This window comes from Spizellomyces punctatus (assembly GCF_000182565.1).
Source record: "Spizellomyces punctatus DAOM BR117 chromosome Unknown supercont1.4, whole genome shotgun sequence".
Taxonomy (NCBI): domain Eukaryota; kingdom Fungi; phylum Chytridiomycota; class Chytridiomycetes; order Spizellomycetales; family Spizellomycetaceae; genus Spizellomyces; species Spizellomyces punctatus.
In genome coordinates, this window is record NW_015971540.1 from 448,707 (window position 1) to 459,932 (window position 11,226).

Below are 11,226 nucleotides of genomic sequence, written 5' to 3' on the forward strand. Positions count from 1 at the left end.
TTCCCCCCTACAAAAGAAGTCGCAGGAAACAAATCAAACGCCGCCGTCCGTCCGCCTCCTCACTCCGTCGTCCTCCTCACCTCCCTCCGGCAGATGACCACCATGTACCAAAGCGTACTGACTAGGAGCAAGATCGATCGGGCGAAAAAACTCCTTTGTGCTGGATCGGCAAGAGGAAATTTGGATGATACGGGGTGATGACGAACGTTAAATATATTAGCGATCTCCTACGTACACACTAAGGACTGATTCACATTAGTCTGCAGCCAGGATCACGCTAACTACAACTAGGCCTATACCCCCAACCACGTCTGCATCGCCTTTACACCACTGGTAACTATATATACATGTCAACTGACGAAGTAGTACCAACACTCCTAATACCCCATCCAAACGCTTGCACAACGTGGAGCGCCCATAGGCCTGCTTTAAACACTCTAATTTTTTCAAAGTAAAAGTCCTGGATCCCCAGCGCACTCAATCAAGAGCACCAAGGGTCGATGAACCGTTCGAGAGTACATTCAAGGGAGTCGTCACCGTCATGGCTTGAGATGAAGCCTGCTTCAAAAAGCTGTCTTTCAACACTAACCCGTTGAAGTGCACATATCATATTAGTCGATTGATGTCAAATGGCTCAGCAATATACCTGATCATGTTGTATGGAATATCTGCCTAGGATAGTATCTTGAGGAAGGAGGTCTTCCAGATATGATGTGCTTGAACAACCGTTGTTCCAGAAGTGAGGATCCTAGCGCTCTGGGGAGAGTTTCATGGAGTAGGGTGGGAAGTATTCTTCTCCTTGTCGTTCATTCTGTGGTTATTTTGGTTGTGGTGCTCGGTTGTGGTGGTTTTGTTCTATGCGTTTTGAATGGCGAAGGAAGGGAAACGGGTTCCCTTCTTATAGACGCGCAGAACAGCAGCGCCTCTGATATGACTCTAGGTGATCTCAAGTGACGGGTCTCCTCGCATTACCAGTATCCAATACGGGTTTACAAGTATCTTGCAGTATAATGAGGTTCCTACAACAACTAATCAAAAACATGTATCTAAAAAAAACCAACGTCTAAACATCTATACAAGTTGAAATTTCTATATGATGGAAACGATGGCCAGCAGCATCGCTCCCATCAAGGTTCCCATCAGTGCACTGCTCTGGACAGCAGCAGCTGTCACAAATTGGTCAGGCCCGGTAGGGTTGGGTGGTTTCCACCCACGTTTGGGCTTCTCGCTTGGAAACCCGCCCTTGGATGCTGTTACGCAGTATCCCCCGACAATCGACGACGCCCCAGAATTATCGCCAATCTCGCCACATGTGGATGACCCAGCGTACCCAACCATAGAGTTATATTTGCAATTCCCGCAGGTGGAGTTGCAGTAATCGCGGATGTAGACGGATCCATCCTTTTGGCAGGAGAGACGCATGTATCGCTGGGGGCCTGCGTCGCGGCATTGGCCGTCGGCGAGACGGGCTGTGCGGACCCAGTTGTCCGTTGTCGAGTCTTTGTTTTTGATGGTTTTGCAGCGCTCAGCACCGATGCTGTTATCATATTCCGTTACTGTAAAGAAGTTATCAGCATTTTGCAACGCTTAAAGCCAAATTTACTTGGTCATGAACACATACAGATGGCAAAGGTTCCACCATTTGCTCCCTCCGGAAAGAAATCTCCATTGACTCTATCTGGGTTATTTCCCTCGGGATCAATACAAGGCATCCAGGTCGAGTTTGCACCAAAGTTTGTCAGAACGGCTTGATCGGCAGTACAGCCTGTGGCTGCCAGATTTTTGCAGTTGTCGGCGCTCCAGTCTTTGTTCTTGTTCTGGACTGTTTAGAAGGAAGGAGGATTAGCCGGTTATTGCATAGAGTGAGGCAGTAAACATGATATGGGAGACGTACTGATCCAATCGACCTTGTTGGCCATGCCTTGACAGTTGTTTGATGAAAACTCTTGGTTTCCTCTGATAAAGGCTGTCGTAGTGCCCTGGAGGGCCGCTGCCACTGCGAGGAAAAGGATGTGTCGTGACATGAGGTACTCGTCAACAGCCTAACCAAGACTGTGTGCGTTGGTCGCAACTTGTTTTTGCAGCGGTTTCTTCGTAGCGGAAGGCAGGTTCCTCGCTGTTTGGCAACTTGAACGAGTGCCAACAGCCGATGGTCCGCCATTGATGTCATTTACCGTAAATTGTTTATCACAACTTTTTTTTTCTTTTGATTCAGCACACGACTAGCAAAAACGGCCAAAAATCGGCGCGCAAAAAAAATAATTCGAAACAAGACTTGCTGCTCTTTGGTTTTTGGGTTTTGCTTTACGGGAAACCGTTGTCGTGCCATGGCCGTGGCGGTTGGTCGACGGCCCTCCGACGATAGACAAGGGCGGCATCCTTTGACGACGACGGCAACTGCCACGGCGGGTGACATAATCACAATTGATCCTGTTTCTCCTCTGGCCAGTGATAGGTGACTCTTTGCAACATCACGAGATTGGGATTCCCCCACCTTCTGTGGACCATCTTTTGTTCCCTAAGCAAGTCCCAAGCGGTGATTCTATCGCTTTTCTTCTCTTTTAACAGCAATGACACGAGACATACAAAATGTCAAGCAGTCCTCGAGGGATTCTGTAGAGAGCATTCTATGATGTGCACAGTCCTCCATCATTTTCACCGCAGTACACCAACTAGTGTTTCTGCCTTCACACTCCCTGTTTGCCAAAGCCATTCATATGAGGGATTTATGATCACACATTTCAATTCTTCACTCCGCCTTCGACTGACTGTACAGCCTGCAACAGTGTTTGCAAAAATGTTTACCTGCATCTTGTCAGGCAAGATGCCCTGTCATAAGTTGTTGTAGCGGAACTTTTGGTTTCCGCCGATGTCCTAAATCTCACTGCAGCGAATTCGGACTCTCGCTGCGATAAAAGAGACATCACAGAACCCCAAACAAAGGCTTCGTTAACTGGGGCAAAGAGGCAAGGTGAATCGGTTGGGGTGAACTGAGCAGGATTTGGCGGCGCACGAGTGGGGTGATCAGTCGGAAGGTGGTGGTGGTAGGAACGATAGATTTGGGTTGTGATGTCGCTTGCAGGCATGTCGTTGCCTGCTGCGACCCTTGCTATTTATCCCAGCCCAAAACATCGAGATACAGTATTCTTGAACATTGCAATAGTATTGGAGAACGAGTACTGACTTTTCTTACTTCCACGTGGTTATCAGCTTTTAACAGTATCATATCTGTGTTTGTATGGCGGGGATCAACGGCTGGTGTCCAATCAAGATCTGATTGAAATTATAGTCCTTGTCGGACTATCTTGATTTATTGACATGTCTGACCAGATGGGGCCACAAAGGGCAATTGTACTAGTACATTATTTTAAAAAAGGACACCGACGCGCCATATCCATCGAGTCAGAAATCACCATACACAGCTGTAACTTTCATTCGTGGTGGGCAGCAAAAGGCCGCGGAGGTCAGTCGAATAGGTGCACCATTACTTGCAGAACACAGTGATTTTCAGAACACTTGCGGCCGACAAATTTCGTAATGATGGAACGATATGTCGTTATTGATTGCCGTGCGCGGGTGATTGTTCCTGCACCCCGAGGGGAGGCATTTGTCTCATATGGTTGCTCTGAGCTGGAGTCTCCTTTTGATCAAATCTTTGCAGAGCCTGTGGGGACAAAAGATCCTAATGAGAACACCTACGATCAAGGATTACGGATGTCCATGTGTTCCAGAATGATGTTGTTTCTTGCTTTAAAGGTTTAATTGGAGATCGCGATCAGCTTCCATGAACTCACTATCTAGCAACTGTGTGCAACGGTGCATCTGCTCATCAGAACTATCCCCGCTTCCCCTTGGTAGTGCAGAGCAATGAGCAGTCACTCACCAGGCACCATCACTTACGTAGCCCCACTATATTCATAACTTTATTACTATGTCGGTGCAAGGAGGATTCGTCTCCGGTAGTGCGGAGTCTTATCGTGCAAAGCGAACAGAAAAAACGCGTGGATCGCCCAATCTCACGTTGAAAGTGTGCTATTGTAGGAGTTATACAAGCGCGGCACAACACAGTACCTCAAGATCCCACTTTTCTTGCGCGGAGCTTTGAGACTGGTGGGAGACAAGACGTCGGTGCGTTATCAAAAGTCTCGCTCGCGCGACCGTCTGCTCATGGGGAGAATAGCAGCCATCGCGGGGTTAACATGCTTATGCCCCCGTATCAATTCGGGTGTACAGTTTGTTCACAGTTCGTTGGGTTTGATCGTGGGGTGCAGCGCTGCCCGGAGAATGACCGCTTTAGCAAGTTTCCCCGTATAATACAAATCCTGTTCTTCTGACAAATGACCATAACTATAAAAGCATCATGCCGGTGGTTTCCCATTGAATGTAAAATCTACTCCTGCTTCAGAGGATCGTTGAACGGTTCTTGATTGCTTATACCTCATAATAGCTCCAGTGAAGCCAACGTTACGCACACCATACTATGAAAGCCTGGTTTATTACCGCTGTCCTTGTCGCACCCCTTGTTGCGGCTCTTCCGCCGGTTCCCAAGGATGGTGAATTGCATTGTATTGGCGCTTGTCAGCAAGGAGGTACGTCTGCAAACATTGAGATCAGTCATAAATTCAAGTCTCCAACATGAATCTGTGCATGTTCACACAGATCCCAATTCTCTGATGGGCCGCGTCCTTGAGGCCAAGAAGGCCGATTGGGAGCAATGCGAAACTTCTACTTCATTGGTTTGCAAGGCCCAACAGAACAGCAGTTCATTTGCCCCCACTGCATCCCTCCAGAGCGTCGGATACAAAAAGTGTGCTAACGGATTTGTAAGTACCAATTCGCAGCAGAAGTCGCCGTGTACTATTGAATAAACCTTCTACTGTATTTGTAGGCTGGAGACTACCCATGCAAAGGAGTCGACCTCCTATCCTTCATTCCCCACACCGAGCTCGGAAGCCAAGGTAACGGCAACGACATCTGGGGATGGACGGACCCAACCACCAAGCGCGAGTATGCCATCATCGGTCAAACAGATGGCACTGCCTTTGTGGACATTACCAGTCCATCGTCCCCAATCTTCCTTGGACGTTTGGCCTCCAACGTCAACGCCAAAGTACCCTGGAGGGATATCAAAGTCTTTAAGGACCATGCGTTCATCGTCGCTGATGACTCGTCCAATGCACATGCATGCAGGTGTTTGACCTTCGTACCTTGAGAGCGTTACTCGGCCAAGGATCACAAAGCCGTGCTGACTTACAGAGAAGTCGGAAAGACCCACAACATTGCCATTAACGAGGAGACTGGGTTTGCGTACCTTGTCGGCTCTCGTACCTGCAATTCGGGTCTGCACATGGTAGACATTAATACCCCGGCCGCTCCCAAGTTTGTTGGATGCGCGAGCTCTGACGGCTATACCCACGACGTTCAAGTCGTTAACTACAAGGGACCTGATTCTCGCTACCGTGGTCGGGAGATTGCGTTCGCATCCAATGAGGATACTGTCACATTCTGGGACGTTACTGACAAGTCGTCGCCCAAGATACTCTCTCGCACTGGATACACGGGTGCTGCGTACACTCACCAGGGATGGCTGACCGAGGACCATCAGTACTTTCTCGTTGACGACGAACTCGACGAGAAGAATGGTTCAGACAAGCACACCAAGACCTACATCTGGGACGTCCGCTCCCTCACTGCTCCCAAGCATATTGGTACCTACAGCGCCCCGGTAACCTCAATCGACCACAACCTGTACATCAAGGGCAACTATGCTTACCTCGCAAACTACGGCTCCGGCTTGCGCGTCCTCGATATTTCAAAGGTTGCGCAAGCGAAGCTGCAAGAAGTTGCTTACTTTGATGTCACCCCCGAGAAGAATGAGGCCGTCTTTGAAGGATCTTGGTCTAGCTACATCTACTTTCCCTCTGGAAACATTGTTGTGAACTCTATTGAGAGAGGATTCTTTGTGGTCAAGACGACCACCATTTAGACTATGCTATAATAACCGTGCGTAGGATAGGATACCCTGTAGTTCTAGTAGTTCTATGAAACTTTGTACCTCGTCATTGTTGATCAATCGCAGGCATAATGCAGATAATTGCAAGCCAGAATAAGACCTCGGCTCCTGTAGTCACGTGACTAAAGATTATGTAATAAGATGAGGAACGACCAGAAGAAGAGGGGGTTGTAGAGATATGATGAGTCACATCAAACGCGTTCCTCTCTGCTTTCTTCCCTCTTCACACTTTGAATAATCATAGTGCGGAGCCGATTGGTATTGGCACTAGTACATAGATTCCAACCAATTTAATCATAATTTTACTCGATTTAGACTCATGAACTATGGTTTGATCCAAAAAATCCTATATAAGTTGTCGTCGCGCATTTTCCCAGGCTTTCATCTTTTTCCACAGATATCATCAATGCCACCAAAAAAGAAGCAAAAGCTTGAAAACCCTACTTGCTTACATACCTGCAACAAGACTTCCTTTGCAAAAGCTTTCCTGCCAAATGACATCTACCGCCAATGGCTTTTAGATTACATCGCCATCATCCATCAACTCGCCGACCACGCTTCCCATGCTCTCAAATTCTACATCCTATCTGCACCAACCTTCACCGTGAACGAGGAGACCATCGAAGCGATTCTCTATCTTCTCAACAAGGGGGAGGCTTGGCATCCAAGAAAGGAAGCAAAGAAGGCATGGCGGGATTGTTTGCTGCCATATGTTCAACGGTACTGCCACATCATCAGCTTCGTTCATCCAAATCTACAAAAAGAGCAGCAGTCAATCAATTACCTGACAGCGAGTATGATGACGAACCTGAAAGTCAACGTTCAAGAGCATTTCATGCAGATGCTCCTTTGGTACATTAATCTGCGGCTCGATGTGAAGGGACAGAAGCAGCGACTGAAAAGCGATGCGCGAAACGCTTTCTTTGCTCGTCTTCACTACTTGAAGTCAATTTTCCTTTTTGATATCGTGCCCGAGTCACTCGATGACTTGTGTAACGACGAGGACGTCTTCGAGAGATCGCGAGTAAGCCCAAATCGGACGCGGGAAGCACGAATCGCGTGACCAACTCCACCGATTGGGTTACCGCGACCGAAAAAACCGGTTCGGAGAATGGCAATTGGCGCATTAGATTTCAGCGTGCCTCGTACAACCTGTGGAGGCCCGAGCCAGTGCGGAAAAGGAAGAGATCGGTACCGCCACCAATAAATCAGTTGCGGTGCAGCGACACCCATTAGTTTAGTTTAGTTTAACAGTTTATCCAAGAATCTTGTATAAAAAGGATGTATTCAATAAAATAAGTCGGGGGCAGAAGCCGTAGCGACAAAAAATCCCCATAACTCGCTTCTCAACTCCAATCTTAGGTTAACAGGAACCTAACAGAGCGCTTCAACGGCCTGATCACCCGTACCGAAGCCTCTAAATCCTGCTCGGTTCACAACTAACCGACTCTCCTTGCCTCTCGCCCTCAAGTCGCTACCGACGCCCAAAGAAAGGATTTGGAGACTACGATTCCTAGTACGGACACCCACACAACCTGCTAGGAGACCCAAGTTGTCTTTACTGTAGTCTACCAACAAAAAATCCGTTACACTTGACTGAGAAGCGCGACGAACCGCCTTCCCCTCTCAAATTCAGCTGAAAACCTTATTCGGTCGTACCGAAACTCTTGCGCAAACCGAGATCCGCTCAGGTAGCTACTCGGAAACCTTTTCTCTCGTTTCGGGAGACAGAACTTCACGAAACCCGAGAATGATGCCGGTCGAACGCTCACCAACGCGAGGCCGCTCACCTGTGATCCAGACTCGTAGTCAGGGTCCTGCGGAGGACGTCGAAGTCCCTCCCGCAACACGCCCAAGGCGTTCAGGGACCACTTCCGTCGAACCGGAAGCCCCTAACTTGGCCACGATGGCCTCTGAAGTGGCAGCGTTAAAAGAAGACATTGCCCGCTCGACTGCTGCAACGCAGTTGGCAACTCAAAACCTTACGGAACAGCTTCATAGGCTTTCCGAACGTCAGACAGCGGCGGATGAGCGCCTCGCACGAGCCTTAGAAGCCCTAGCGCATCGCCCGCTGCCTGAACAACCTCCCATAGCACGAGCTACAAGAGAACGGTCCGCAACCCCGTGGGAAACGGCGGACACACCAAGGGAGCGTACCGAACCAAGTTTTTCAGGTGCGGTGCCTCCAATCCAAGTGCCAGCGGCCCCGTGGGCCAGCGACACCAAGGTCGATTCCTTGAAAGCAAAGGACGTACCCGAGTTTACGGGCAGAAGAAACCAAGACGTTGAAGAATGGCTTAACAAAGTCCAACTTCTTCAAAACGTTAGCGCAACGTCGGATGCCAGGATGGTACAGCTCCTACCAGCCATGATAGCCGAGAAAACCCCTGCTGACGCTTGGTTTTACACTCTGGAAGCCCAGGAAACTCGCTCATGGACCTGGAAAAGGTGGAAAGAGGAACTGCTTCGAGAGTTCCGAGATCCCCTAACCGAGTCCAAGCGCAAAACCGAATATGTGCGCTGCCATGCGAACCCCAAAGAATTTCGCAGCTTTCTCGCGTTCATCGACCACAAAACTCATCTCCGGCGCCTCGCTTATGGCGACCGGGCAAACATAGAATGTCCCGCTGACCAGCATTTCGACCTAATAGTCGAACAATTGCCCAGCGACATCCAAATCATGGTCAAATCCTGTAACGTCACGAACCTGACCAAATTAAAAGACTTCCTGCGCCTTTATTTCGGCTCTGATGACACCAGAAAACGAGACCCTTGCTACAGCGGTGCTGCAGAAGCTCAGAAGAAGTCACAAAAGACCGGAACCGACAAAGGCCCTAAGCAGACGGCTCCGCATAAAACCGGAAACCCCGAAAAGGGTCGCGATGGTCCTCAGAAGATGGTTCCGGACCCCAACAAGGAACCACCGGCACCCTGCAAATTCTGTCAGAAAAAGCATTGGAATGTTTTCTGCTGGCAGAACCCGAACCGAAAAGATCCTGAAGATGGAAAGAAAGGACCATATGGAGCACCCATGCCCTCAGGTTGGAAACCCAAACAGGAATCGAAGAAGGCGTACATAGTGGAGCTGGACTCGACGTCCGCTACCACCGAGACTCTTTTTTCGGCTTCGGAACTGGAAAGAACGGAAGCCGCTAATCAAGGATTCCACACCATCGGGTTCTTTCATTCACCCAAGCACTCGGAATCAACAATTTTGATGACCGCACCTCTTTCCAAGGTCACGGTGACCAAGGAAGAGGACCCCCGCACGCCCACGCAGGGCTGGGACCGAGTCTGGGACAACATAGCCATCATCTGGGGCACCCCGCAAGTGGCTCTGATGATGGGCAACAACCCCCGCGCGCTCAGCTTCTTCGCCAAAGAACCGAAGCGAGGCGCCGGGCACCTCGGGAACGACCCCTACGCAGTCGCGTGGAGTTCCCACCACCTCTACATCGCTGCCGCAGCCGAAGCTGACAAGGATCGAATCCTGCGAAAGGTCCGAGAAGACGGTACCCCTCGTTTGATTCTCCTTGCCTGGATAAAGCTCGACGAGCGCGAGAAATTCTTGATGTGGAGCTCTGAAGATCCTGTTATCTTTGATGCGTACGCCAACCTGCAACTGGTGGCATTTCTCCTGACAGGCAATATCGTTCGCTCAGACTATTATTATCGTCGCGGAAACCCCAAATTTCGGCACGTTAAAGACCATCCACGTCTCCAAAGACACGAAGAGAGCGAACGGACGCGTATAGTCATGCTGGCTATCGAACAAGTTGCTCGCCAGAATAAAACAACAAAACCACAAAACGACAAAACTAGAGAACACTTTGAGAGTGTGATCAAGGCTACGGAAGCAACAATTAACGACATCGCGCCCCATTTCGAGATCGCGGTGCCTTCTATCAACGCCTTCTACTCAGTAGATTTAGGCGATGTACTCAAAAGCCAGACTAAGACCCAAACGCAGCCTTGCTGGACGCTAGCCGTCATCGCGCAGCTCTGGGCACCTGTGGTACTAGACACAGGGGCCTGCGAGTCTCTGATTTCCGACACGTACCAAGGCCTTCTGTTCTCCGAAACCGATTTGCAGGATGCGGAAACGATGGCTTTCAACGGCATTGGTGGACGTATCTCATCTACCAAGACAGTATGCCTCGAAACTTCCCTCAGAGGCCGCGGCGGAGAATACCTGACTTTCCGCGCCTACTTTCGGGTCATCGCGTACGGGAAACCTCTCATCATCCTAGCCAACGACGTTTTGGGACATTTGAAACTCCAAACCTTGGTTCAGGAACCCCCGTTACCCAGTTTCGCGGTGACGCTCAAGAATCCAGACATCCTTATCCCCTGCTCCATAACGGATGAGCTGGACACCGATCACATGCGCGGCACGCCATACAAGACCAAGCAGGGTGAATTCATGAAGGATGTGTCAATGCCACGGCTGACCAAAGCCAAAGCTCAGAAGTCTAGATTAACCATGTTAATCACGGGACAGACGCGCGTGGCAGCCCAAACTTTTCTCATCGAAAACCCTCTTGAGGCCACCGCTGCTAGCTCAACGGTCCCGTTAGGCCTCAAACTGTCCACCGCGACCCATAATTCGGTTGCGGACCCCGAAGAGAACATTTCCAAAGAAGAATGGCAGACACTTCGGAACAAATGGAACCTCGACTCTACGGAGAGGGCTCCAGGGGCCTTCGAAGCCCAATTAAAAGACGCGGAACGTTTCCACGTCGATCTCAAGCGACCCAAACCCGTGGTCTGGGCCCTAATCAACATTCTACGACACTTCCATCAAGCCTTCAGCTATGAGGGTCATCTCATAGGGAACTACACCAAGATTCCTTATGCGCCTCGATTTATCTCGGCTCCGCCACCCCTTTCGAGGCCACGGTCGTACTCTCCGTTGGAGCGGACAGCCCTCGAGACGGAGCGAGACACCATGATGGGGCTTCAGAGGTGGAAACGAACCACCGAAGTAACCTTCGCCAGCGATCCTGTTATCATTCGCTATGCAGACAAACCCCCGCGCGTAGCCTTCGACTATCGCCGAGCCAACGACTGCATGGCCTGGGATCCATATCCCTTTCCCATCATGCTCGACATCCTGAACTGGATCGTCGCAGTCCCATTCCGATACATATCGGGAGGTGACGCAAACAAAGGATTCTACCAAATCGCATCAACGGATGCGTCGGTACGCAATG

The 11,226-nt window shown here is 49.9% G+C and overlaps 4 protein-coding genes across 4 annotated transcripts; 3 read left to right on the forward strand and 1 right to left on the reverse strand.

The window, feature by feature from the left end:
- Positions 1-939: 939 nt before the first annotated feature.
- Positions 940-2,420, reverse strand: SPPG_02587 (uncharacterized protein). Its single transcript, XM_016750869.1, has 3 exons — positions 1,895-2,420; positions 1,622-1,822; positions 940-1,556 (listed from the first exon to the last, which is right to left on the reverse strand). The coding sequence occupies exons 1-3, from the start codon at positions 2,022-2,024 to the stop codon at positions 1,090-1,092; spliced, it is 798 nt and encodes a 265-aa protein (XP_016610125.1). The 5' UTR covers positions 2,025-2,420; the 3' UTR covers positions 940-1,089.
- A 2,060-nt stretch (positions 2,421-4,480) lies between these two features.
- On the forward strand, positions 4,481-5,986 carry SPPG_02588 (regulatory P domain-containing protein; the record flags this gene model as incomplete). Its single annotated transcript, XM_016750870.1, has 4 exons — positions 4,481-4,589; positions 4,660-4,823; positions 4,889-5,190; positions 5,257-5,986. 4 exons carry the CDS (start codon positions 4,481-4,483, stop codon positions 5,984-5,986), a joined length of 1,305 nt encoding a protein of 434 aa, XP_016610126.1.
- A 346-nt stretch (positions 5,987-6,332) lies between these two features.
- Positions 6,333-7,076, forward strand: SPPG_02589 (uncharacterized protein; the record flags this gene model as incomplete). The annotated part of the gene is made up of 1 exon (XM_016750871.1): positions 6,333-7,076. One exon carries the CDS (start codon positions 6,333-6,335, stop codon positions 7,074-7,076), a length of 744 nt encoding a protein of 247 aa, XP_016610127.1.
- Positions 7,077-7,766: 690 nt separating this feature from the next.
- SPPG_09038 (uncharacterized protein) lies at positions 7,767-11,173 on the forward strand (the record flags this gene model as incomplete). Its single annotated transcript, XM_016757191.1, has 2 exons — positions 7,767-10,978; positions 11,038-11,173. The coding sequence occupies 2 exons, from the start codon at positions 7,767-7,769 to the stop codon at positions 11,171-11,173; spliced, it is 3,348 nt and encodes a 1,115-aa protein (XP_016610128.1).
- Between the last annotated feature and the right edge of the window lie 53 nt (positions 11,174-11,226).

What these genes read in the sequence shown, in the direction of transcription:
- SPPG_02587 (XM_016750869.1), bottom strand. Translation starts at nt 2,024, where the DNA reads ATGTCACGACACATCCTTTTCCTCGCAGTGGCAGCGGCCCTCCAGGGC. An exon ending in CAACAAGGTCGATTGGATCA is followed by an intron (nt 1,823 to 1,894) that starts GTACGTCTCCCA and finishes CCTTCTAAACAG; the next exon opens with TCCAGAACAAGAACAAAGAC. An exon ending in TGGTGGAACCTTTGCCATCT is followed by an intron (nt 1,557 to 1,621) that starts GTATGTGTTCAT and finishes ACTTCTTTACAG; the next exon opens with TAACGGAATATGATAACAGC.